The following is a 27,171-nucleotide window of genomic DNA, read 5'->3' on the forward strand; positions in this document are numbered from 1 at the left end:
GAACAACAAACCATAAAATGATCAAGTAAAGCCACAAAATAATACACTTTAAGACAGCATTGAACAAAAAGAATGATCCATATCCTCAACATACTTCAATCTAATCCATTGTTCATTTTCTTTCTTTTTCCTTATTCAGGATATTCCGGGTGGTAGAAGATACAAGAATAAATGGAATATTCAAACACTAGATCATATGTCACAAACTGCATAAATTTTAATTAAGGGATTCATAGAGATTACAGTAGAATGAAAATTTTGAGGTCATTGACTGCTGCTTGATGGAAAAGTAACATTTCTCTTTCTAGGTGTTCCGCATTCACTAAAATCAAGGGTACGCCTCCCAGTCTGCAGCACATACATTACAACAGATTAATAAGCAGAAGTTAGAATGAAATTTTGATAAAAACTCAGCAACATTATAAATAATATCATAGTACCCAATGCCCATAAACTAAATTCATGATATAAAGCTGGCAAGCTTCTGGTTAAAATTTTCAAATTTGGAAATGAACATTTAAATATTAGCAACTATGAAGAATTCATGTTAACAGGCACAGATGACTAATGCTTGCAACGGCACACCTAGGAAACTTACTGGAAAGTAATCTGACCAGGCAAGTAAAACTCAATCTAAAAGAAAATTTGCAATTTGAAAAAATCAGATTAGAAATGTTTATGACAACCATACCGACAACCATACCGCAAAATTTGTAGCCTTAAGGGCATAATATTTGCTTTGGGAATCTGGACTAAAGCAGCTCGGCTTTCCTTCTCCTGGGCCTTTTGCCCATTTAGCTTTCAAAGATTCTGGAGTTTCTTCTCCCAAAATCTCCAGTGCATCAGCAAAGGTACCAGCAGTATGCTCTTCTAATTGCTTCATTAACCCAATGGCATCATAACTTTTGTCCCCTGGGCTCAAAATGTCCTACAAAGATAAGTGGCATGCGGTGAGAACAGATAAAGTAAAGTATCGGTTAAAATACATAATTAGACTACAAGGAATCAGACGGACCTCAACTGTTATATCTGTATCAACTATGGGACCTGGTGTAAAATTGTTAATAAACCAAGGTGATTTCCATATGGAAGGAGACTCAGTAGTCCTCTTGAATGGTGTCTCCACGCATCTGAGAATGAGAAAAACCAAAATAAGAAATGCATCACCACAATCACTACAACTATTAGAGTGCTCAGGAGACACAGCGAAGCAGCAAGAGAAAACCATAAAATCTAGAGCATGGAGCTGTAGCCAGTCATCTTACCTGCTGTCTGTTTCGACTATGCCTTCACCAGAACTTTCAACTTTCTTCTCTGAAGGGCTATTCAATGTTTGCATTGACGTTGTTGCAGCAAGAATAGTGCAATCCTTCTGTGTGATGTCTCTAGGAGAACAAATAGCAGAAAAGCTCAGTGTCTCGGCAGAAGATAAAATAGCACCATGTTTTGATACACAATCAAGTCTTTTCGAATACTTATTTCCAAGAGTTCTGGAGCCGGGGCCAGATGATCTATCAACCTTAACTCCAAAAGGGTCAGGAGACAAGAATAGCATGTTATTCATATCCTGTTCAACAAGGATTCCAGATAACTCATTTTCCTGCAACCAAAACAGGGTCACGACCAGATCAAATTACACAAATTTAGTAGTTCAAAAGAATAAAAAGTGTTCTTTTTTACAGTTATCTCAACTTCCTTTTCTCTTCTATGATTGTAAGCATCTAGACCGGTAAAGCAATCTCAATGCCATCAAGCCTTCATCCTATAATGTGGTGACTATCTAGATCAGATGTCACTGTTACCATTTGTTAAGACAAGTTAAAATACAATACTCAAGATTAGAAATTCAACTACTTCAAGAGATTTCAATTAACAGAACATCTATTCGAAATGGAATTGATTAGATAATGAATATTAGTCACATCATTCATGGAAAACAAGATTTTAGCTCTTTCTTGGCTCTATTCAATTTCAACACCTCAAATGTTTCTTTATACCATTGCTTCTAAACTATAAAGTGAAAAGATACTCACCAAATCCATTGCATCTTTGCCCACAGAAGCATGTTCAGGTATGTTGTCTGAATACTCATCGAATGAGATAAGAAGATTTTTGCTGCCTTCATTCTTCGCCTGACAATCAGGAGCAGGGACCATGTTTTCTTTTTCCATAAAAGGCACTTCGAATTTCCCTTTACACTCTGGAGATACCAACAGCATTGCTTCTCTTTCATCTATACTTCCATTAAATACATCTTCCGATGTGGAAACATCATTTGTTGGGTTGGAAAACTCTTGTTCAGATATACTTTCAAGCTTCTTTCCACTGCTTGTTTCAGAAGCAGGAGATAACATATCTCGGTTTCTTTTTTTCATTATTGATGGAGCGTCGGGAAAACTCTTGGCTGCACTTTTCAAAACTGCGACTGGGCTATCATCTTTATTTGGTGAATCCCAGAGTTTGAGTGGAGTCATGGAAGAAATCATCAGCTGGCGTATGCCAAACGGACTGTACTGTTGATGCATATCACTGCCAGATTCTATAAGATCACAACTGAAAAATGGCATCTCAAAGCTTGGAAAACGAGGAGGTTCATAGAATAAAACTCCCAACCCCTGTTCTTCTGAGTCAGCTCGGTGTTTGTCTTTGGAAGAACAACATTGAGAAACATCCAATGGAGTTGATACAAAATCATTTGCCAAAACTAGATTTGATTGCATATTTACCACGGCGGAGTTTTCCATACAAGCAAAATTATTGAATTCCTTGGCATGAACAAATTCATCACCTTGTCTTTGCAAACTGGACTCCTGCTCAGCAATCATATGAGAGGAATAGTTGCACTGATTTGCAGTTATACTGGAAATAAGCAAATCATCATTAGACGCCAGGAGTAGATTAGGAGTGGCAAGAGGTTGACGAAGAGGAATTCCCATCATATCATAAGGCACCTGAGAAGAACATTGATTATATGACGACTCTGCAGGTCCATCAACATCCCTAGTAGTAGTTTCAAAGAGAGATTTATCATGGCTATCCTGACTATGTTCCCTCTGGCAGTCCAAACTAGCAATAGAGTTAGGAGTAGCAGAATTCACAACCCTGTTTGTCACGGAAGTATGTTCCTCATAAGTTGCTGAAGGAAAGGATGCATTTTCTTGGTTATCCCTTCCAGAAAAAGATGAAATGAACATTCCAGGTGAATTTTGCCAAAGCTCCTGGAAAGACATATCAGGCAGCCCACCATCTGTGTTTTGTTGATCATTCCTTGGAAGTGTTACCTGATCTGGAGAGGAACCAAGTTCAAGAAATTCATCACCCTGCTGTTTACAAGGTGTTTTTTGTATGGCATATGTGACGTCTTGAGAAGTAGGGCAATGATCTTCAGAAGAGCGGACTGTACTTGATTCTTCAGTTGCTCTGGAGCTCCCCTCGGGATGTTTAATTTTCTTGATTGATTTGTTTGTAGACTGAGATGTACCTTCCACCACCTCTGCTCTGTTTCTACCATCTTCACTACTTTGTTGTGCCATTGAAGAAGAGGAAGCTGGCTCTCTATGGCAAACAAGGGGTGCGCCTTGGGACTGTGAAAGTAGCCCTGATGCCATATACATGTCTAGCTTCTTCTTGACAGCAGAATTCCAATGATTTTTAATTGCATTGTCAGTCCTGATGTCATATGTACAGTGGAAACGAAAATTAGTAAAAGCCAGATGAATAACATGATATGCAGGTGATAGACATGTGAAGTTCATATATTTTTTAAGTATTATAGCTTCCTATAACTAATAATAATTATTGTACCTCCCAGGCAAAACCTTTGTTAACTCAGCCCACTTGTTCCCATAAATCTGATGGGCACGAATTAAAGTCAGCTCCTCATCTTGAGTCCAAGCTTCTTTATTTATGCCAGGGTTAAGATGATTGTACCACCTACAACACAATTAATGTCAACATATGTCCCAGTAAGTTTACCAAACAATAAAATGAAAATTGCATATATGAACATCAAGGTGGAAAGGGAGCCTACCTTTCCCTACATTGCTTCCCTATACGCCCAGGAAGATGCTGCGCAATGGTAGACCACTTTTTTGGTCCAAATTTATTCACCAATTCAGTTATGCTTTCATCCTCCTAAGCAGGGAAAAAGACAATTGTAAGTAAATTCTAATGAAAACAGAACACAGCCAAATGGAAAAAAAGAAGAACATTGCTCAACCTCTTTTGTCCATGGACCTTTAACAAGATCTGGATTAAGAACCTTCTGCCACCTGTGTAAGCATTGCACATCTGTTCGATCCTTGAAACACTCCGCTGTAACAGAACAGAAGCCACCCAAAGAGTAAGATCTCAGTAAAGGCCACACCTTGCAACAACTAACCACTAGCGCAGAACAAAGTCCTTTTTGTCATTTAGGAGTGACTAATTTAGGAAAAAGCAAGTCAGCACTTCGCTTCACACAAAAACACTTCCAGCCAAATCCTAGGGCAACACATACCAATAACCACACATCCTGAAAAGCTCATGCAACCAAATTTTTAAATAATTATCAGAAAGGAAAATTAAGAGTAAAGTTTCAGAATTTATGAGTCTCCAAATAAAGTTCTTAGTCTTCAAAAATCATCTTCGATCTTCTTTGTGAATAAAATATTGTATTAGTTGAAGCTGGCTATGGTATCGCAGCCTTCTATCTAGTTATTCCTTTAAAACATATATATGTATATATATATATATATATTTAACATCTTAAATATGTTATGTTGCCGTTGTGACTAGGCCCTCTAATAAATAATTCGGAAGGCTAGACAATGCTTAAATCTACTTCCAGTTTTGACTAGCTTCTAATAAGTAATTTGAAAAGGAACAGTGCTTAAGTCTACTTCCAGCTACAAGTAATAAATGATAAAATGTTTTGCTGCGTATTATTACCAATCTTTTTCCAGTTTTTTCCATTAAATCGTTGAACAGCCATCCGTAATATCTCATCCTGTCAGGAAAATGTTGAGACACACATTAAGAATTGAAAATTCCAAAATTGGTAGTGGCCTAGTTTGATACAAAAATGCCTGCGTTAAACAGCAGAGAATGTTCAGTGTTTACTGAGAAGCATAGTTCATTGACATTACAACTAGAGTAGTTTATAACCCTGATAGGATCCATATGTTGGGCACCAATACAACCAAGTGGCATGCTTTAAATTGCTCTTCCAAAGTAATTTATGCGGCTAAATAACCAGTTATAGTAAAAGAAACTCTATTCCAGAGTGTTTTGATCCCCTTGAAAGACCTTCGTAAACATGAAATCTGAGACTACAAAATCATATTGAGACTGAGCTATCACTATGTTTGATATTTTCGCTTCTAAAACAATATATAGTAATTTAAGAAAAAAAATGGCATACCATCAGAGTAAAAACAAACAATATGTAGAACATTACCATCCTAAATTCCTAAAAACTAGCCATTAACAAGATGATCTGAAGAAGATAAAGCTATTGCTCCTTTTGCACATGGAATGGTTATATTGTTTAAATCTAACAATTCCTTCATGTTCATCATACAAGAGTTGTAAGAAGAAAACCAAACATGTACTACCGTCTACTCTCGATGAGTATAACTCCCAGGAGCATACTTTTGAGTAACAATATAATCACATGCGAAGGTTATTACTGACTCTGCATTCAATTAAGAAAAGTTGCAGATGCAGAAATATAAGTTTCAGAAAAGTATCTGGTTAACCTCCTCTGCAGTCCATTGCCCCTTTGTGGAGCGCTTCCTAGGCCCACTGGTCCTCCTACACAAAAAGTATGAAATATCATGTAAGTAATGTTTGAGTAAATCTTCAATGCTTCAGCTGCAGCATTCCAGTTATAGGAAGGAGAAAATCACACTCAGTTTCCAATTGATTAAGCTTTAATACTAATGTGAAACCACTCCTATGTTTTCAGAGGTATGAAGATTATAAATGCAGCTTTTTTATTAGGGGGCCTCAATAAATTTATTAATACATACATATTGGGAAAGGATCACTACTTAAATTGCAGAATAACAAGTGAACTAGCTGTTCTTAAAAACATACCCATGCAACGGTTGAGCTCTTTCTGAACCACTGCCAGCACCATCTCGAAGTGTTTTTCTACTCTCATCACCATTCATATTTAGTCAAGAAATAAGAAAACCTGCATATGCCCCAAAATTCCAAACACTGGCAACCATCTACAGAATGTTGTCTCCTAATCATTATATGCTACCTGCAGGGATGTGGGCACAATTTCAATTCAGTATGAAGTCAAATATATTGAGAAAGATATAAATGATAGAACAGAGTAAATCTAAGTATGATCCGAATATGCAAAGAATTTTGATATTACTTAGTGCTGATACAGCATCCATTCACAAAAATGGCATCTGTCAAGAAATCCCCTTGCGTTCTAATTAAAATCAAATATTTGAGAGTTATCCGACCTAGTACACGGTGAAATAAATGATTTTGTGCCACCTTCGGATCTACATAACTGAAGTAAAGTATACTTACCGCAATTTCTGCGCCCGGTGAAATGAGAAATCTCATAATATGTTAAAGCTATGGCTACCAGTGTATGGATGAAGAAGAGTCAGCTATGTAGAGATAAAACATGTGTTCTGGAAATCTAAGGAAACATGCGAGTTGAAATTTCCAATTACAAGAAATACTCAAGAATCTCAATGGGCAAAATCAGAGGCAAATATCCTAGAAAGAGATCAAACAACACAAACTTAACCGAATCTCCAAAAAGGATCCTCCTACTTAGGGTTTCATTCTTGAAATAAATGCCGTTTTCAAATACGCAAATGAATGGAAGAACGAAATAAAGAAAATCATTTCACAAGCATCCTTCGATTGACGAAAAACACTTGCCGACAAGAACTTCAAAACAGACCAAACCCAGCTTCATCAACTCCAATCCGACACAAGATACAGCCGTACCCCGACTGATCGCCTCAACGCTCATTCCAATCCAAAAATGAGCAAATTCCTTCGATCCTATATGTATATATATGCAATCACACATACAAACAAAAGATTCCTCTATTGCGAGAGCAAGAATTTTGAGCAGAAAAGAAAGGAGACGAATGCTGGTATGCTGAGCGTATCTGAGAACTGTTCTAGAAGCAGGAGGTATCAATAAATAGAACAACGGTCCGATGATTCAAAATTGAAAGGGACGCTGGGACGGAGAGCTGTTTCAAAACCCTTGTGGTAAACATCGAATAGTAGTCTGGCAACAACGGTGAGGATCGTGCCACGATTACAAATCTAACGGCGTATATTCCTTTCTTTTTCGTACGTTAGTAATATCTTGTTTTTTTTCATACATATATATACAATCTGATTATTCTATTACTATTCGAACACAATATTTTGTTTTGCTAAAGATACCTTAAAAAAAATATTTTATATTAAGGAATTTTCAAATTCAAAAAATAATAATAATACAAGTCAAAATATATGGGAAGTGAGTGTAGAAAATTAAATACACTCACATTTATTTTTATTTTTTAAAATGCAACTAAAATATCTTACAAATTCTGAAATTCTTGTGCATGCACGAGAACCATTTGCTTCACAAATCACAATGTAAAATAGTGATATGTTTGGTAATGATTTAAAGGGTGTTTTCGGATAAATCTAAATTTTTTATTTTAATATAATATTTTTATAATGAACCTGACCAAAATACACTCAAACTGATATTTAAGGACAGTCAAATAACTACCTTGGTCAAAAAATACATGTGCAAAGTCAAAATCATTTATTCAAAATTTCAAATTAGTTACTATTTTTTATTTTCTAAGATTATCAAATTAGATAAATATATTTACAATTTACAAGTCTATTAATAGTATTTTATATTTGATAAATAAACTGTAAATGTATAAAGTTTAAATAATCTTGAATTGTTGAAATTATCTGATATATGTTTACTAAATAAAAAACAATATATCTAAAATTCTAACCAACATTTATTAAGAGGGACTCCAAATTTTATCTCGAAAAAATTTAATTGATAATTAGAGGAATTATTCTTCACTCTTATAAACTATTTGGAACAACTCAATTAAATGCAAAAATTTGTAGATTATTAGGTTTAACTGAAAATTTATTTAAAAAGCATTCGGAAATTAGCAAAAAAATCTGTTATACAGTTTTTAATTTATACTATTTAATCTTATGTCTATTTATAAATATATAACAATTGTTTACATGTTCAAATTTTTCTCTTATTTCATAAAAAATCTCGATTAGCTTAAGTGTCAATGTTCATTCCTCTCCAAACAAAATGTGCATACAAAAAAATTAGCTCTTCTAATGGCTTGGAAGTGGTCTCATTTGCACTAGGTCACCTCTATGTTGCTACATTATTTTAATTTCTAAAATAAAGTTATTGTGTATCTTTTTTAATTGAAATTGGCAAAATAAGTTTCATTTGAAATAGTTGAGCATCTAAATCTAAGTTATTGTTTTTTATTTTACTTTTCAAAAAATATTTTCACATTATATTACAATCAATTAATTTAATAATAAATTTATTAAAATTTGTGTTAAATGAATATAAAATATAAATATTGAATATAATATAAACAATTAATTAATACTTTTTCTGGTAGAAGATTAAAAAAATAGTTATATTTTAATATAAAATTAAAATAAAATAAAATATTATAAAAAAATTATGAAATAATCTGTAAAAGAATAATGAATAATTAAAAATTAGTGATATTATTGTCAAAGTAAAAATAATAAATATAAACGTATAAAATTATTTTCTACAAATAAACTATGGTTAAATTTAGCGAATAATTAGATTAAAAAAAAAAAATATCCGGATGGAAGGAATAATTTAAACATATAATCATAAATTCATAATGGTATTATCCTATAACCACCAATGAGATTTATGCCTGAATTCACAACGAATTTATTTATTTATTAATTAATTTATTAAGGTAGCGGAACGACGTCGTCTCGAAACCCTAGGTAGTTATAGTCCTATAATCCAGTCTAGTGCCTAGAAACCCAAGCCACGTCACCCATCGGCATGAAATGGCAGACGGATTCCTCGCCGGGCTCCGCCTTCACCGCCTTCAAAGCAAAAGTCTCAGGGTTCCATTCCGACGTGTCCTCGTGGCACGCCGCCGCCGCCTCCGCCTTGGATCCGTCGCCGCCCACCATCGACACCTGATACGCCACCGTAGGGTTCGCCACGTGGCAGTAATACGCAGAATCCTGGAGGTGGCACGCCACCGCCCCTTGGTCGCCGTCCATTTTATTCACCGCCACAATTTCGTACTCCTTCATCTCGCCGGAATCCTCCACCGCCGTCGTCATCGCCTGAACATCTTTCCCCAGCTTGGAAACGGCGAAATCGGCCATCGATTTCAGGGAATTCGCGCAGACGCCCTCGTCGGACGACGATCGCGCCGACCTCTCGCAGTCGGAATATTCCGGCGAGGACGCAACCGGCGCGGCGTCGGAATCGACGAATTGGGCGTTCAATTTGTTGCCCGGCCGGAGGTCTTTCTCGAAGAAGAACAGCGACGCCATGGGATTGTCGCGGAGGTCCTTGTCGTCGGCGACGATGCCGTACTGGAAGGGGTTGACGCCGACGTGGACCCGAACGGCGCCTCTGGGAGTTTGGACTGTTATGCCCTTGGTCGGAATCGGGTTGACGTCGACGCTTCTGCGCTGGCCAGGCCCGCCGGTTCTGACGCTGACGCCGCCGACTCCGACGTGTACGTTGGAGCCGGCGCCCGGCGTGCCGGCGTGGACATTGAGGCCGCCGGGACCGACGATTGCGGAGGGGATCTTCTCCTCAGACCAGGTTTGGGTAAGGAGCTGTTTGAGAGAATCGGGCATTGAGGTCCAGGAAGCTTCTGGAATCTTCTCGTTGTTGTAGTCGGTATCATGTTGGCTTGCAACCATTATTGCGACCTGAACCAAAGACATCCAATCACCGTTTAACACGTGTACAAGCGTAATAAATATTATTTTTTTTATTGATAGAATTGGCATGTGCACAAAATTGCTTTGGTTGTCTTATTTTCTTTTCTTTTTCTTTTTTTCTTTTTTTCATATTATATATTCGCTATATTTTTTCTATTAAACAATAGTATAATATTTAATGCTTATTTATATATTTTTTTTTTAAAAGAAAAAGACTTCATTCTTAATGTGAAGAATGGTTATATTTAATGTTTTTATTTTTATTCTAATACTATATAAAATCAAAATATGAAGACGCAAAGTAAAAACAAGATGCATGTTAACTATTCAAATATTTATTTTAACTTGAAACAAAATTTGAATTCAGAACAATCTAAGTATAAAACTTTAAACTCACTATGCATATGACTAATGAAAAATAGTAGTAATAATAACTTACAGACAGAAATATTGCTAGCATGAAACGGTGAACCTTGACGAGCTCCATTTTCTAAAATTTAATTATGAAGACTTTGATCTAGTTACACTTATATATATATATATATATATGTAAATGTCATGCATGCATACCTAATTAATGCATGGTGTTGAATATATGTACTCCCTCCCGAAATTAAATATTCATTTATTTTTTCACATAGTTTTAGAAATATTAGTAATATATTGAGATATAGTAAAAATAAAGTAGAAATGACTAAAATAAACTTATTAGTATGTATGATATAAATGTAATGACATTTGTATAATATATTGTAAGTTGTAAAGGTATTTGTAATGTTAGGTAGATAGTACAGTTACTAAAAAAGAAAATGGATACTTTGTTATGGGACGGACTAAAATGGAAAAATAGATACTTTGTTATGGGACGGAGGGAGTATATATAATTAATCAAACTCATGACCTCACGGTCAAAAAGTCCAACCCCTACACAACCGGTCATTCCTTACGGGACTTCCAATTTGATGATACTCAACATGGTGCTGCATTATTTCATCTTATAAATTGGTCAAATTAATGTCATGGTTACGCAACACATTTTCATTCATTTGGCATTATTCATTTTTCAAAAAACATCATATCAAATACATTTTTTTTCTCACAAAACATCAAATCAAATAATAATTTTTTTACTTTTTTCAAAACTTCTAAATTTTCAAAAACCTCTTATCTAAACAATCTTTTAATGTTTATTTAATATATTATTGTTACGTATGAAATTTATAATTAGGTTAAAAGACTTAAGCTAGAAGAAGATGTGGGCCTGTAATTGGGTCCGTCAGACTTATCAAGGGGTATTTCAAGATAATCGATTGAATCGGACGTCCTTCTAAGGAAATAGGCGAGTCAGACAGTCCATAAGTCGAATGGTCCGCGGGTCGGACGGTTCACAAGTCGGATGGTCCGCAAGTCGGATGGTACACGGGTCGGGCGGTTCACAAGTCGGATGGTCCACAAGTCGGATGGTCCGCGAGTCGGATGGTACGCGGTCGGATAAGCAAGTCGGAAGGTCCGCGGTCGGACAGACAGGTCGGTTGATCTGCAGTTGGATAAATAAGTCGGAAGGTCTGCGGTTGAACAGACAGGTCGGTTGATCTGTAGTCAGATAAGCAAGTCGGAAGGTACATGGTCGGACAAGTAGATCGGAAGGTCTGTGGTCGGACAGGTAGGTCGATTTGTCTGCGGTCGGACAGGCAGGTCGGTTGGTCTGCAGTTGGACGGGCAAATCGGCTGTTGCGGGGATAAAGTGAGAGCAGTAGCTTGGTCGGTTGAGTGACGCGTTGGGTAAGAACGTGTCTCAGCAAAAGGAGAATTGATAGACGGTTGAGGGGAGGCGTTGTAACCGTTCGGGCGACGGTTCCAGGTACTGTTTCTGATGAGTATTTAAGGATTGGGGTCAACAACTGGTAAGGTATCTTCAATCATCTTTAAACGAGAGCAAAGTCAATGATTCGGAGATCATCATTTAAATTTCAATTTGCAGCATATATTTTCCAATTTTTATTTATGTACCGTGCAGTGTTTAGAGATTCCTAATCTCAAACACTAATTATATCAAATTCGAAAATAATATTCTATTTTTGAATTTTACTTTTTATTATTGAAAATTAGCATCAACAATTATATTTTAATTTTTTTTTTTTGGTTAATTTCAAATGACTCTGATTTTGTTTTACGTCAATATTTAATAAGTTTAGTGTGTTGTAATGTGGATTTGGGACCCAATTTGAGTCTATATGCAGCAAAAATTTATTAAGAAATTAAAATATTAACTGCTATTAACTTTCAGCATATTGATCCTTAACAAACACGAAACTCATGAAATCGGTATTATGATTTATGAATGTTTACTTTTTATTTATTTATTTTTTAAAAGGATAACAATAATAATAAAATCAATATTTTGGACCACCCACATATGTAGAAGAATATTAATGTTGGCACCAATCGAAGTTTTAATGCTAAGCTTATTTCAAAATTAATGAGTAGATTAGGGTTAAAAAAATAAATAAAAAATCAAGGTTTGCATATCACATTTGATTAGCCATATTGAAAAATAATAGAATTGGGCTTGTATCACTTGGATGAATTAAAGTCATCTTTTGGGAATAATCGAACTCTTAAGTCATCTTTTGGATGAATTGATCTAAAAATAATTATCTGATTTCATTTTAAGATTCGGTCTTCTATATTGTCTAATATATAGAGCTAACAATTATTTACATACTAAGCTAAAATTAATTTTTTGATGGGTAAACATCTTGTAAATATTGAACAAACATAAGCGACAAATATGCATTGATACATTAGCCAAAAGAAACTATTTTTTTTAATATCATATTTCATATACTACCTCAGTTCTATTTTCTTGTTTTCTTTCCTTTTTTTTTATTTTAGCGATTTTTAGGTGATATAATTTTGATGGTTTTTTTTTTTTTTTTTTTTTTTTTTATTTGTAAGGAATTTATAAACTATATTGATAAAAGAAAATTAATGAAAAATTGAGTATAAAGTAAAAATATCTATATAAATATTGGAAACATAAGCTCAAAATAAAAATAATAGTAAAAAGAGGGAGTATTTTTTTTTTTTTATCGTAGTTTGAAATTAATTGTTGATTTGTATATTTTTTAAATAATATTTTGATATAATATTTTTCTGAGAGAAAATAATATATTTTTATCGAGAAAACTGTATAAAATAAATAATAATATTAATTTAAATTTAAAATGGTAAAAGAACAAATCATATACTCCCTCCGTCCCATGTAATATCGTGTATTACTGTAGACACGAGAATTTATGTAAAGTATAATTAGTAAGTAATTAAGAAGTGTATTAGTAAAAATAATTATTATTTAGTAAAAATAATTATAGATTAAGATTAAAATAAGTAAATAGTTTAATTAAAATTAAGAAAATTTAAAAATTTTAAATACCATTAAAATGTATAATTATATTTTCAAAAATAGAAAGAACAAGTTATATAAGACGGACGAAAATAAAAAATAGAGACAAATGATATGGGACGAAGAGAGTATATATCTACTTGTGTTTCAAACATTGTTTAATTCAAATAAGAATTTAAAGTTTGGGTGTGCTATATTTAATATTATTATTAACAATACTAATTTATGTTAAAAGCGCACTTTTACTTTCACTCGAGAAACGCGACTTCAGTCGAACATAAATTGAAAAGCTTCCTTTCCCCCTTTTTCTAGCTTCATTTGGATCTATTTAAATATATTAATATACACACACCATAACATAATAGCCGTTTATTCTTTTATCATTTTAAACAAAAACAAATATTATATATTTGACATACTTTTTAATAAAAATATATTATCTTTTTATAAAATATCATAGTATTAAAATGCTATTTAAAATAAGAATTCAAATTAATATCAAATTGAAATTTTAAATTAAAATAATATAATATAAAAAAAATATTTGATGTGATTTTTTAAATAAAAAATTATTTTTAATAATATACTAAATAAAGATATTTAATTGAATAATTTTGAATAAAATATTTTGATGAATAAAGTAAAACTAAATGTAAATTTAAAATTTGTTTTATTGTAATTTGAAACTAATTTAAAATAACTATTAATTTGAATTTTTATTTAAATAATATTTTGATAAAAAAAATTAATATATTTTTATTGAAAATTGTAAAAAATAAATAATATTAATTTCAGTTTATTTATTTATTTATTTAAAAAAAAATAGACAAAAAAAGATACCTTATATAAACATGGTTTGCATGGGCCTTTTTGCTTTGAATGCTTTTCAATTACTTCCTGTGGAAGTACTCAAATACTTTCAAAGTAAAAATCACCTTTTGTTTTTGAACGAGTTCATTTATATTTTTAATGATTTGTAATATTTAATTATTTAATGTATATATCGTATTTCATATTTATTTATATAAAATATATTATATTTATTAATCTATATTTTTATTTATTATTTTTAGTGGCAAATTACTAAACTAATATTATAACTATTAAGGTTTTATTTGGTTTTGATCTCAAACATTATATTAAAATACGGCTTAAACAAAAAACTTAAATAAAAAAACATAAAATCAAACCAAACTAAAACAAACCAAACCCGAAAATTTTAGTATCATTCTCAAGATTGTCAAAGTTATAATTCAGTGATAATGTTGCAATGTCACCATTATCATCACAATCAACAAGCATATATTGAATTCATACTTATATGTATTTAATAATTGCACCAATATATATATACATATATATATACTCATGTTTTAAAATTTGCTGATATAAAATTTTCAATTAATAAGAATAATCAGTTGATTGAGGGGGTAACTATATGAATTAAAATAAACAAACCCAATTTTTTTATTTCTTGTTTTAAAAAGAATTCCTACCAACTAAAAGAAAAATAATGGGTGGAAAGTGGAAACCCATCTTGATCATGTCACAAATCTTAATTATTTTCCTGTTAGATTCAACTAAACTCAAGAGATTATTGATCTCTAGACCCTACTAATGATGATACTTATTAAATAATATCATATTATATGCAATCACTTAACTAAGTAATTAGTGCATCTAATTGGGTTTATTGTGATGCATTAAGCAATAATTATTGCTGTTATTGGTGATGAAAAGATGGCTTAATATAATATATATATATATATGAAAGTTAAGAATGTGTATCCATACCCAGTTATATATAATATAATATAATTATTAGTGGACAGAAATAACTTTTTCATATATTAATCAGCTTATATATTTTATTTAGTTGTTCCATCAATTAGAAGAAGAAAGATAAGAATCAAATTTAATTATTATACAGCCATCACCTTCAGCCCAATATATTAAACCCTTATTATTATTTAAAGAAGTCAATAAATAATTAGTATTAGGCATGTTTCCAAATGTTATATACTTAAAACACTTGAATTCACGAGAGGCCTAAAGGAAGGATGACATGCATGCATGCATGCATACTACACGTCCAGAAACTTCTATTAACGCCTTTAATAATTACTATAAACTACTACTCTAAATTTAATGTAAAATTTTTGACAGGTTAAGACAATATGGACATGTATACAAAAATATATATCATCACTAATACTATAAATTAAATTTATGATGTGAAAAGTTGGCAAACTTCTATTTGAACCAAAAATTGACATGTCACTCATGATGATTTCAATAATTGACATGATAAAGACTCATATATAATAATATACACGAAACTAATTAATTAATATTTAACTGAACAAACTACCTTAACCCATGACATTATGTATTGAGTTAGTCGAATTAAAAATTAAATTCAATTAAACAAATATCAATATACAATTGTAAAGTTTTTAATGTACATGAAATTTCCAAATATATATATATATATATATTTCAAAAAATATAATGATATAATTCAACAAAACCCATCAAATATATTGTTCTATAAAAAGTGTATATATATATTAGATCAAATAATAAATAAAATGAGGTATAAGAAAAATTTTAATGTGATGATATTATAGATGTTAATTGTATATATGTATATACCAATTTCAGTTCATCCCCAACAAAAAGACAACTTATAATTAAAGATAATAATGTTATATAGAGAAAGTGGAACATAGAGATGATCATGTGATTGAACACACCACTTTTTAAATTAAAGCAACTCAACACTTACAACACTTTGCAAATTAAATATGTATATTTATATGTATATAATCGTTAATGTGTTTAATTAATTAATTTTTATATTAAATTTTCATTCAATATATATATATATACAGACATATATGTATAGATTGTAGCTCTATTCGTTGGCAATGATGGATGATTACTCGAGGGAGATGGAACAAGGAATTAATGGCGGCGGCGATCCGTACAATAATTTAAAATCACGCAGCGTCTGGTTCCCGGGGCCGGTGATCGTCGGGGCGGGCCCGTCGGGGCTGGCGGCGGCGGCTTGCCTGAAATCGAAAGGGGTGCAATCGCTGGTGATCGAGAGGTCCAATTGCATAGCTTCTTTGTGGCAATTGAAGACCTACGACCGCCTGAAATTGCATCTGCCGAAGCAATTCTGCGAGCTGCCGCTGATGCCTTTTCCGGCGGATTTTCCGACGTACCCTTGCAAAGAGCAGTTCATCCAGTACTTAGAGGCGTACGCCGACAAGTTTGAGATCCGGCCGGCGTTCAATCAGCGGGTAGAGAGGGCGGAGTTCGACGGGAAGTGGTGGAGGGTGACGGCGTCGACGGCGGAGGGGGCGACGGTGGAGTACGCGTGCCGGTGGCTGATCGCGGCGACGGGGGAGAATGCGGAGGCGGTGGTGCCGGAGATTGAGGGGATGGCGGAGTTCGGGGGGCACGTGATGCACACGTGCGGGTACAAAAATGGAGGGGCGTATTCGGGGAAGAAGGTGCTGGTGGTGGGTTGTGGGAATTCGGGGATGGAGGTGTGCCTGGATCTGTGCAACCACAATGCGGCGGCGGCGCTCGTGGTCCGGGAGGCAGTGCACGTGCTGCCCAGGGAGTTCCTGGGGAGGTCCACCTTCGGGGTGTCTATGTGGTTGCTCAAGTGGCTGCCGGTCCGCCTGGTGGACCGGCTTCTGTTAGTTGCAGCACGTGTGGCGCTAGGGGATACCGCCCGGTTCGGGCTGGATCGGCCCCGGATGGGCCCGCTGGAGCTGAAGAACCGGTCGGGGAAAACTCCTGTGCTGGACGTGGGAACTCTTGAGAAAATTAGGACTGGGGATATTAAGGCATGCATTAATATAAATCAATTTTTTTTAATCTAATATTAAATAATTAATTAAAAATGCATGCAGGTATATCCCGCAATCCAACGGTTGAGAAGTGGAAGAACAGTTGAATTTGTGGATGGGAGAAGAAGGAGATTCGATGCAATAATCCTGGCAACTGGTTACAGAAGCAACGTCCCATGTTGGTTGAAGGTATATTATTCTTATTATTATTATTATTAATTTAGTATTATTATTATTATTATTATTATTATTAAATTGATACTAATATTGTTCAGGAAAGCGAATTTGGGAATGGGTGGAAAGGCAAATGCGGGGTATATGCAGTGGGGTTCACCAAACGTGGCCTTATGGGAGCTTCCATGGATGCCAACAGAATTGCAGCCGATATTATTCATCAAACCACCACTGCCACTGCCACTGCCACTGCCACTCGCAATAATAATAACAATTATAATTATAATAATCTCATCTCTGCACAATGCTCACACAATTGCATTAATACTATTGTCATATTGGTAATTATAATCACAGTAATAATTCCCTGCACTACTTAACTGAAAGGAAAAACCCTAATGTCATGAATAAGATCACATGAACACGATGCTTTGATTAAGTTCTCCATGATGCTATACATATATATATATATATGTGTGTGTGTGTGTGTGTTGTGTGTGTGCATGTTTCTAAATTGGCTATATATATATATAAACAAATGAAAATCACGAATATAATTAAATACAGCTAAAGATAGCTTTTGATGATAGTATAATTAAGGACATGGGAATCTGTATATGCACTGCACGTTGTTTTTAATTAGTTGATTTAACGTAATGAGAAAGAAAGAATTCATTGAACCCGACAAGTATATATGTTTTCTTTTCGATCTTTTTAGGGCAAAAAGGTGAATTGTAATTTTCTAAATGCCACTTAGCATCAGATGGATCGATGGAATCACACTTTTAGTAAAAGGACGCAGCAACCAATCATTGCCTTTGGAAATTAGCTCTTTTTGTTAAATTAATTGTTGCTATATATACACTATCGATTAAAATGACAAAATCTGATAGGTGGAGTGGAGGCTGATTTTGGGGACACCTGGGAGTTCAAGTCCTGGATGAGAAATCGCAACACAAAAGTAGAGAAATAATGCCGTGCGGTGAACGTGGATCGAACACGTGACCTTCAGATCTTCAGTCTGACGCTCTCCCAACTGAGCTATCCCCGCTTTTGTTATTAATTTTTGATATATATTTATATATATTTGCTAAACATATTTTGAACATTAAATTAAAGACCCTGAAACTAACTAATTAAACATCATTTCTTGTTAGGACTTTTTTTATTTCTTGATTGTAGGTTGAGCTTATTTAATTTCAAATATATATCTATATTTATATACGCAGAAACTCAAGAATTAATCTATGAAAATTTCCAATTGAGTTATATGGATTTGAAACAATTGATTGAATTAGCATACAACGTAACTGAAATGAAGTAAAAGTAACATAAATTGCAAGAAAGAATGAATGATGGTGAAGAACAATGATGAATATTTGCATACATAGAAATACAATTAAAATTAAAGGGCATTGCATTATTCATTAATTAATTCATTTCTAACTAATTAATTAATTAGTGAACAATGTCTCGCAAATCTCAGTGAAAACATCGATGATGATGGCGTGATAGGAAGGTGAATTCAACGACAAGAAACACAGCAGCAGCCTCTCCAATTCGTCGCCGGCTCCGACCATCTGCTTCTCCATTATCATTTCCACCATTGATGCCCTGAAATCGCTCCGAGGATCCACCGACCTCTTCTCCACCGCGTAGCTCTCTTTCAGGATCCCCGCCGCCGATTCCACTTCCAGACTTTTTCTACATCTCCGGCGCCGACGACGCCGCCGCCGGGAACCCGACTCGCCGTTTTTGGAGTAGTAAATCTGGTCGATCGACAATTGATGATCGGAGGTCGCTTCGAGTTTCTTCTTATTACCACCGGCGACTTTGCCCGACGTCGACGTAGCGAAGCTTCTCCGGCGAGATTTGGAAGAATTCACAGACGAAAAGGAGCGGTTTCCTCTTTCATCGATGCGTTTCATGATCTCTTCCGAGAATCTCCGGCTGGATTTCAGGCGGAAAGAGTCGCCGGCGGCGGAGTTGGAAGACGTCAGGCTGAAAAAAGTGTCGGATTCGACGGCGGCGTCGTGCCGGCGCGGCTTCTCGTCGCTGCTGCTGAACCATCCGCCCCCAGTACTGTACGATGAGGAACTGACGACATTCGAAACCCTCTTTCTCGTGTCCACAACCACCACTTTCCCTTTCCCTTTCCCCTTGTTCTTCTTCAGAGAATCCCCAGGAAATCGGCTGCTGCTCTTTCTGCAGATTCCTTTATAAGCTGCTGCTGCTGCTGTTGCAGTTGCAGTTGCAGGAGAATAATAATTATGGTAATAATTATTAGGAGCAGAGGGAGAGGGGACTACTTTTCTAGGGTTTGAGAAATTAGACGATAATGAAGAAGAGAGGTCGTTTTCATGGCGCAAGAATATCTTCTTTGAGACGACGACGGAGCTGCTGTCAGCAACGTCGCCGCGAATAAGCCTTCGGAGATGGCAAGACCCCAACGACGACGGCAGAAGCCGACACACAGCTTTCACGATTGAATTATGATCGTTATTGCCGCTGCAACTCTCCATCCAATTCATTCAGATCAGATAATAGACGATACTGATCGATCGATATACGAACGATATATATATATATATATAGATACAGCACAGACACGAAATACACACACCTGTATGTATATATATATATATATATAGCTCCGTGTGCAGCGGCGTATTCTCAGAGTCGCAGAATGTCAACAAGCTTATGTCCTTTTCAATCCCCCCATACAAATCAAACAATATATGTATATATATATATATATATGAGGCTGCAGATATATGGGGCTGACTTGAAAAATAATAATAAATTAAATTAAATTTGGGTCGGGCCGGGCCGGGCCGGGCATCTTTCAGTGAGTGAGAAGGTTCCAAAGAGAAGAGAACAGAAAGAGTAGCGTTGCAGGAATTTCAAACTCCAACTTCACCAAAAGCTACACGACATACACGTACTCTTTGGTCCCAGATTTCCATGCTATTCTTTATATTTATAGTTAAATTTTTAAAAAAATAAAGTTGTTGTCATTAAATAAATAAAAATCAATTACATTATTATTATTATTATTATTATTATTATTGTTGTTATCTCATCATCTCTACCAAATTTCAACCTCTTGCAATGTTTTTGTCTGTGTAGTTTTCACATCTGATTTTTATTTTTATTTTTATTTTTGAATCCAAAAGCTACCAAACAAAGCTCTTAAATTGTTTCACCCTTTCTTCTTGGACACACACACACACTCACAGTCACAAATGATCAGATACTATTATTTATTTTATTTTATTTTTACAGTCATTTATACATCATGGGTTTTCATGTCAGTTTTGACAAAGTCTATCTGCGACTGTGAGTTCCCATTAATACAGATTAATTGACTTATGGTGATGTGATTCTTTTTATTTCCTAGTGTGACATACAGATTTTAAATTAAATGCATATATATATTTGTCTTGTTTGTGTTGTACTTATGCAGCTCACATAACACCCAAATCCCACTCGTTTAGTAGTTAATTAATTTGTGTTTTGATGTTGCCAAGGCTTGTTTATGTGATTTCAAAGCACTATTTTTTATTATTTTGTCTTTTTAAGAATCTATGCATGTCGTCTTTTTGCTCGTAAAATTTAGTGGAATCTGTCAAGATACTTGAGGATTTGTTTTTCCCTTCCCAATTTGAATTTGAATTATTTGTTTTTGTGTGTATCTTCTTCTGCAACATATAACTTTACTAATAGGATTATGCTCCATTTACTTCCAACGTGTTATATACAATCAAATTATTATCCTTGTTGAACGTGGGTGGGTAATAATTGGACCAAGAAAATTATAGTACAATTGAATTTATTTTTTTTTCATAATGTATATACATATAAGATATGCATTGCTCACATTACAAGAATAATATCCAAACAAGAGAAAGAGACAACATGGTTGATTTGGGTTCTTTTAGAATTACTTGATACATCTAAAATCCAAAACTATGCTTATATATTTCTTTCTTTACATAAATTTTAATGGGAGTGAGTAATAGTTGATATATTTGTAACTTTATAGTACAAGAATAACAAATGAATGATACAATTATTTACTGAAATAAAAAATATTTTACTTTGATGGAGTCCAAAACATAACACACTTTTGAATTAATGAGAAAGAGATGATATACCAAGGAATGGTTTACTGAATCAACACTTCACTGATAACAAAAAAAAAAAAATACAGTCTCTGCATAATTTAAATTAATACAATATATACTACATAGATTTTTTTTACTTTTGTGTTGAGGTCAATCATAACATTACATAAGCATTAGCTGCCAATATATATATTAATATTTGCACTATAAATATACATATTTAAGTTAAACCTGGGCTCAAAATCCTCATGGGCCAATTTGAAAACTGAATTTTGTTACGAAATGTGCCCAAAAATTTATTTTTTTTACAGAAAACACAAGCCCACCATGTCAAGAAATCCCAAACTGCTCTACTCCTTATTGATGCAACTTTATGTAATGATACGACCAATAGACCATGGAATGTTCAAAACTAAACTCTGCCTCAACTGTATTAAGTGCTATGTCATCATTGCAGGAACTAACTAAATACACAAAAACAGACAAAGTTGAGAAGCTGATTCATCTTGATCTTGTGTCTGTATATATATGTGTAATAAATATTCGAAAGCTAAATCCACAAACTTAGAGGAGATTCTTTAGGGGATGCATGGATGGATGGATGTCAATGCTTAAGCCAGTAGTTCCTTAACTGCGACATGTGCAGCAATATCTCGTCACGCCCTTGATTCATGACGCTGCTCGTCATGATCCACGGGGGCGCTGTCTGGAAGAACTCGCGTATGGATGCCTGAAACTCCTGCACATTCTCCTCCGGCCTTTTCCCGCCTTTCCTCTTCTTCTTCCGTTTGTCGCATTTCGTGAATATCAACGTCATTGGTATCTGATCAAATCACAACAATTGTGTATCAAGAACCGACAAACACTGCTCTTAATATATATATATCATTCATCATGACGGAATCCACTCGGCATTACAAACCTGATTTTGTCCCAACCAGCTTGCATAATCAAGATCGATTCTTTTTACAGGGATGCTGGCGTCGATGAGGAGGAACACAGAGACCAGTGTCGGCCGGGTAAGGAAATAATCCTTGGTGAACTTTCCCCAATCTGTCCGAACCTCGTGTGGTGCTGCTGCATACCTGTTTAGTTAACCAGCAGACACATATGGTTTTTTTAAGTATCCACAACACTAAAAGGTAAACTAAAGCAAGAATTCAGCTTCAATTCCATAGAAATTATTACACCGGACATGTTAATATGCTGCAAGGAACAAATTTGGTGATGATTCATACCCATAACCAGGCAAATCTACGAGGTACCAGCTATCATTAATCCGAAAATGATTGATGCATTGGGTCTTCCCTGAGGAATTTGAGTTCTTACACAATCAATCAAACCAGAGGCAATCTGCAAATTTACAACAAGGATGGATGAAACGTATGTAATGTACCTGGCTTCTTAGAAGTGAGGGCGAGACGTTTGCGTCTGACGAGAGAATTCAGTAGCGAAGATTTCCCCACATTGGACCGCCCGACGAGGGCGAACTCCGGAGCTCCGTCGGCGGGGCAGTCCTCCGTCCTCACACTGCTTTTCACAAACTCCGCAGCCTCAACGTCCACGCCGCCGCCGGCGTATTTGCTCAGGACAATGTTGGAACCCTTCAATATTCTCGCGCTCAATGGCGCCGCTGCGTCTAATTTCAGAGACGACACGTCCGTCTCCGGCGGCAGGAAGAGCTCCTCCAGGGAGAGCGGCCGGATTTCCTTTCCCTGAACGTGGTCGTTGTCGTGGTCCTGTTCCTGCTCCTGCGCTACGGCGGTGGAGAAATGGCAGAGAGGTGAAGCGATGGATTTGGATACGAAGGCTGAGGTATATAGGAACAAATTCTGGGATTTGGGAGAGGTGAGAGAGGAAATTAAGGAATGGGAAGGCACGATTGGCAATCTATGAGTAAGCAGAAACATTATTGCTTAGCCCCACTCTGCAGTGAAGTGCAGTTCGCCCTATTTGGGGCTGCGAGGAAGGAGACGATGCCTGACTCAGAGACTGAGTAAAGGGGATTTGACGAGCAATCCCAAAATCGCATTTCCAAAGTGCATAAGTCGCATTTATTTAGTAACGACTATAGTACTGAGCATTGCTCCACAAGCCAGATGCTTTCCTTCATCCTGCAAAGATTACAATTTCATTGCCACCAAACCCTGGATGGCTAGACAGAGATGTCAAATGCGGCGGGTTGTCCCGAATCAGCCCCCGATTCGGTCTTAATGGACAAATTTGGGTCTAAAAATTTTGATTCGGAAAATTTTGAATTTTAGATCCGATTGAGTTCGGGGCGGATTACAGACCTCTCCAGACCTGAATTCGGATATTTTAACAATTATTATAATTTATTTATTTAAAAAAAATTAAATATAAAGTTTATGTTCGTATTTGTTTCTCTTACAATTTTTTTTATAATCACAATCACTACGGACTATTGTTAAACTGTAATTTTTTAAAACTATGACTCACTTTGAAGTTTTTTTTTTAGTATTGAATTATTTAAAAAGAATTATATTTTATTTTTTTCTTAAAAAAAACAGATTTGTCGAATTAGCTCCGAATCAGCGGGACGGGGCGAGTTTTGAGTTCTAACATTTTCTAGTGGGGCAGCCTACAAAATCGTACCGAACCCGCCCCATTGACATAGGTAACCCTGAAACACCATTGATACAAAACACCAACAACTTACCAGTTGTCTCTTCCAGCCATTACCAATGCATCAACAACCAAAATAGAATTTAAAAATCCATAATTAACAGTGTTCGCGCTTATTACAATATATGAAGTGAACATAATTCAATAGGTGTCTATGCAACTTGATGATTATAAATAAGTCATATTGATATAAGGAATAAAGAAATCAAAGACATTTCCAAACGATCAAAGCTAATACATATGCCAAAAATGTATCCCCTTTCGAACCTTATTTCCCCTCTGTAGGAGAAGGAACGGTGCTGAGAAGCCATATCAAAAGAACACCAATAAGGGCACCCGATAAATGTGCTATGTGATTTACATTCTGTACAGCATAGACCCCTCGAAAGTTCCCACCCAAGCTTGCCGAAGCTTGGGCTGCTTCCATGACCTGAAATGTAAAAAATGATCGTGATAAGTACAGCGACTATCCCAATCAGGTACTTTAATGCTTTACAATTGCTTCAAATGGTCGAACTCATTCTACAAACTTCAGATACTGCAGCTAACAAGATTTAAAATGTTTTTTACTACAGAATTCATTTAATCAACACCAATATAAGTCGATACATAGGTAATAAGCTACCTTTTCAACAACAAACTGCCCCAAAATAAGCACTTCAAGAATCTTTCTCCAGTCAAAGGACATCTGGGATCGAATAGGAATTCAATAAAACACTCGCATAACAGTCTCGAAAGCTTAAAATATATAGATATCCAACTTATGTGACTTTTAAAAGCTATACCTTAACAAGAACGCTAACCGCAAAGAGTCCAAATACAGCCCCAGATGCTCCAAGCGAAACTGCATTTCTAGGCAGAACTAACCAAGAAACAAGATTTGCTCCGGCACCCGTCAAAATATAAGACAGCCACAGAGCAAAGTTCCCTTCTTCTTCTTCAACGAGTTTTCCTGGATGGCAATAAGTTTTAGAAACTATCTGTTTCGAGTAACCAATAATGCAACATTTTTTAGCAGCCAAATGCACAAACTCACCAAAAATATACAAGAAAAACAGGTTGCTAGAGAGATGATTCCTACATGCAACAACTCAATCAGTACCACTCCAAAATCATCGTGCTGGCATCCTACTAGATAAGAAGAATGCTCACCAACTAAAATGGCAGAAGGTCGCGGTTATAAACTGGTACCATGCAGGCCGGTTATGGTAAAGATACAATCCCTTAATCCACGGAACCTGGAATAACAAGACATCCTTATTTAAAACAAATCACCTAACATCTGTCAATTCTGGTTTTGCTTCAAGATGTCAAGTAACCAATAAGATAACAAGTGAACAGATAACACCTAAGATGTCTTTCAAAACCTGGAATATATGATCGGCCAAATATAAACCAAGATTTATTAGTAGGATCCAAAATATGCCATTGACTCGCTTCTCAGGCTTCCTTTTCTCTTCAGGCTTCCCAATTTCCAGCTGTGATATCATGTCTAAATGCAATATCACCAAAACAGATAAATAAATTTAAATCCGCAGTGATTAAATGAAAGCTTAATGCCATAAAGTACTGTGTAAGAGTCTCCATTCAAGAAATTCTTTTTTCTTAAATTAATAAAATGAAAAATTCACACAAAATGCAGTTAACCGTTGAAACGAATTCTCAAGCTTCAAACTCATTCACACTCTAACCCAACATTTCCCGAACCAAAATTCTCACACCAACTGTTTGTGAAAATGCCCCAATCCAAAGACCTAACTATGAAGACTACCAAATCAAACAGCAATAATTCAAACATTCATAGAGTTCAAATAAACAAGGAGCGCGGGAGATTAACCTGAATTCTTGCCCATTCTGCAAAGCCATAATCTAGAGTTCGGCCTCGTCGATAATTTAAACGAAAGGGGGTCGAATACAGACCGAGTAGGAAGCAACGCCCCCGTCGCCATGGGCATGAGCTTGAAGTGAGAATCGCCATTAAAATGGATCACAGGAGGAAATAGCGTCTTCGGCTGAAGCTGAAACCGTAGCATTTCTCCGACTCCCAAGAAACGTAACCACCTGATTCTCGCGGCGAATTTTCACTAACAAAAAGGCGTCTTTCTAAAATTGGACGTAGCCCAACTACAGAACCGTTACATTAGCCCATCATTTTCAGCCCACTTACTAAATAAACAAACATCTTCAAGGATCCACAATTCAATCGAACAACAAGTGTACAGTGTACTGAAACAAAAAAACAAATAGCAGTTCACTTTCGAGCAAGACTGGTTCCCACATCATAAAAAAAAACAAATGTACTACTAACCAAGCACCATGTCTGAATCTAAGATCTCATCTCATAGATATCACATGACCAGATGGCTAGATAATCATCAAATTAATATTTAATTGATCAGCTAATGTACATAAAATATTGTATATTGATTATAACTTTTTTTTTAAAAAAAAAAATATATATTCAATACGGTAATTTTACAATATATATATATTATTGATAAATAATTCTAAAAAAATATATGTAAAACATTTTTGTCGTAGTAGTTGCTGCATTTATTGCACATGGCAAGTTCAAGGCCCACCTAATCTTGTCAATAATTCAGACCAATCTTTATACATACATACTTATATAAGCACAGTCTTGCCTGCCTCATATCATATATATGCGCCAAAAATATTAATATAATAATAATAATATTATTATTATTTTTTTTATTTATGGTCAACTATGTCACAACAAAGCAGCAGCCCATCCACCCTGGACTTATTAAAATTGCCAACTTGATTACCAATTCATGTATCAGACCAGACCAGACCAGACGCAAAGGACTAGTTTTTGGTGGAGAAGGTGTGATTTGCTCAAATTAAATTATTCATTTTGTACAGTGACATCATCATCAAGTGGTGTAATTCCCATTTGTTTAATAATTAACTATATTTTAATTATTTAAAGAGACATGATTTGATA

The 27,171-nt window shown here is 35.1% G+C and overlaps 6 protein-coding genes and 1 non-coding gene across 13 annotated transcripts; 1 reads left to right on the forward strand and 6 right to left on the reverse strand.

The window, feature by feature from the left end:
- Nucleotides 1–39: 39 nt before the first annotated feature.
- Nucleotides 40–7,215, reverse strand: LOC127265478 (transcription factor MYB3R-1-like). Of its 6 annotated transcripts, XM_051295284.1 has the most exons (13): nt 6,535–7,215; nt 6,079–6,250; nt 5,739–5,793; nt 4,930–4,987; nt 4,220–4,314; nt 4,031–4,134; nt 3,805–3,933; nt 2,034–3,669; nt 1,476–1,600; nt 1,266–1,385; nt 1,016–1,130; nt 704–928; nt 40–348 (listed from the first exon to the last, which is right to left on the reverse strand). In XM_051295284.1, the coding sequence occupies exons 2-13, from the start codon at nt 6,153–6,155 to the stop codon at nt 265–267; spliced, it is 2,823 nt and encodes a 940-aa protein (XP_051151241.1). In that variant the 5' UTR covers nt 6,156–6,250; nt 6,535–7,215; the 3' UTR covers nt 40–264. The 6 variants fall into 6 exon arrangements, with proteins under 6 accessions (XP_051151241.1, XP_051151240.1, XP_051151239.1 ...); XM_051295283.1 differs by having other exon boundaries at nt 1,266–1,600; nt 6,967–7,215; XM_051295282.1 differs by having other exon boundaries at nt 1,266–1,600; nt 6,920–7,215.
- A 1,694-nt stretch (nt 7,216–8,909) lies between these two features.
- On the reverse strand, nt 8,910–10,471 carry LOC127265676 (BURP domain protein RD22-like). The gene is made up of 2 exons (XM_051295611.1): nt 10,424–10,471; nt 8,910–9,972 (listed from the first exon to the last, which is right to left on the reverse strand). Exons 1-2 carry the CDS (start codon nt 10,469–10,471, stop codon nt 9,043–9,045), a joined length of 978 nt encoding a protein of 325 aa, XP_051151568.1. The 3' UTR covers nt 8,910–9,042.
- Nucleotides 10,472–16,323: 5,852 nt separating this feature from the next.
- On the forward strand, nt 16,324–17,256 carry LOC127265412 (indole-3-pyruvate monooxygenase YUCCA6; the record flags this gene model as incomplete). Its single annotated transcript, XM_051295191.1, has 1 exon — nt 16,324–17,256. A coding segment is annotated over exon 1 (933 nt), but the record flags the coding sequence as incomplete, so codon positions are not given.
- Nucleotides 17,257–18,408: 1,152 nt separating this feature from the next.
- Nucleotides 18,409–18,481, reverse strand: TRNAF-GAA (transfer RNA phenylalanine (anticodon GAA)). The gene has a single exon. It is a non-coding gene; the product is annotated as a tRNA-Phe (tRNA).
- Nucleotides 18,482–18,784: 303 nt separating this feature from the next.
- LOC127265708 (transcription repressor OFP2-like) lies at nt 18,785–19,971 on the reverse strand. Its single transcript, XM_051295657.1, has one exon. It carries the CDS (start codon nt 19,959–19,961, stop codon nt 18,885–18,887), a length of 1,077 nt encoding a protein of 358 aa, XP_051151614.1. The 5' UTR covers nt 19,962–19,971; the 3' UTR covers nt 18,785–18,884.
- A 1,989-nt stretch (nt 19,972–21,960) lies between these two features.
- LOC127265722 (GTP-binding protein At2g22870) lies at nt 21,961–23,585 on the reverse strand. Its single transcript, XM_051295679.1, has 4 exons — nt 22,954–23,585; nt 22,796–22,865; nt 22,480–22,642; nt 21,961–22,380 (listed from the first exon to the last, which is right to left on the reverse strand). The coding sequence occupies exons 1-4, from the start codon at nt 23,465–23,467 to the stop codon at nt 22,162–22,164; spliced, it is 966 nt and encodes a 321-aa protein (XP_051151636.1). The 5' UTR covers nt 23,468–23,585; the 3' UTR covers nt 21,961–22,161.
- Nucleotides 23,586–24,267: 682 nt separating this feature from the next.
- Nucleotides 24,268–26,369, reverse strand: LOC127265723 (rhomboid-like protein 11, chloroplastic). Of its 2 annotated transcripts, XM_051295681.1 has the most exons (7): nt 26,041–26,295; nt 25,571–25,695; nt 25,356–25,441; nt 25,240–25,280; nt 24,989–25,155; nt 24,829–24,891; nt 24,268–24,633 (listed from the first exon to the last, which is right to left on the reverse strand). In XM_051295681.1, the coding sequence occupies exons 1-7, from the start codon at nt 26,234–26,236 to the stop codon at nt 24,472–24,474; spliced, it is 840 nt and encodes a 279-aa protein (XP_051151638.1). In that variant the 5' UTR covers nt 26,237–26,295; the 3' UTR covers nt 24,268–24,471. The 2 variants fall into 2 exon arrangements, with proteins under 2 accessions (XP_051151638.1, XP_051151637.1); XM_051295680.1 differs by having other exon boundaries at nt 24,989–25,280; nt 26,041–26,369.
- Nucleotides 26,370–27,171: the final 802 nt, after the last annotated feature.

Source organism: Andrographis paniculata, unplaced genomic scaffold (assembly GCF_009805555.1).
Source record: "Andrographis paniculata isolate CXL003 unplaced genomic scaffold, ASM980555v1 Contig73END, whole genome shotgun sequence".
Taxonomy (NCBI): Eukaryota; Viridiplantae; Streptophyta; class Magnoliopsida; order Lamiales; family Acanthaceae; genus Andrographis; species Andrographis paniculata.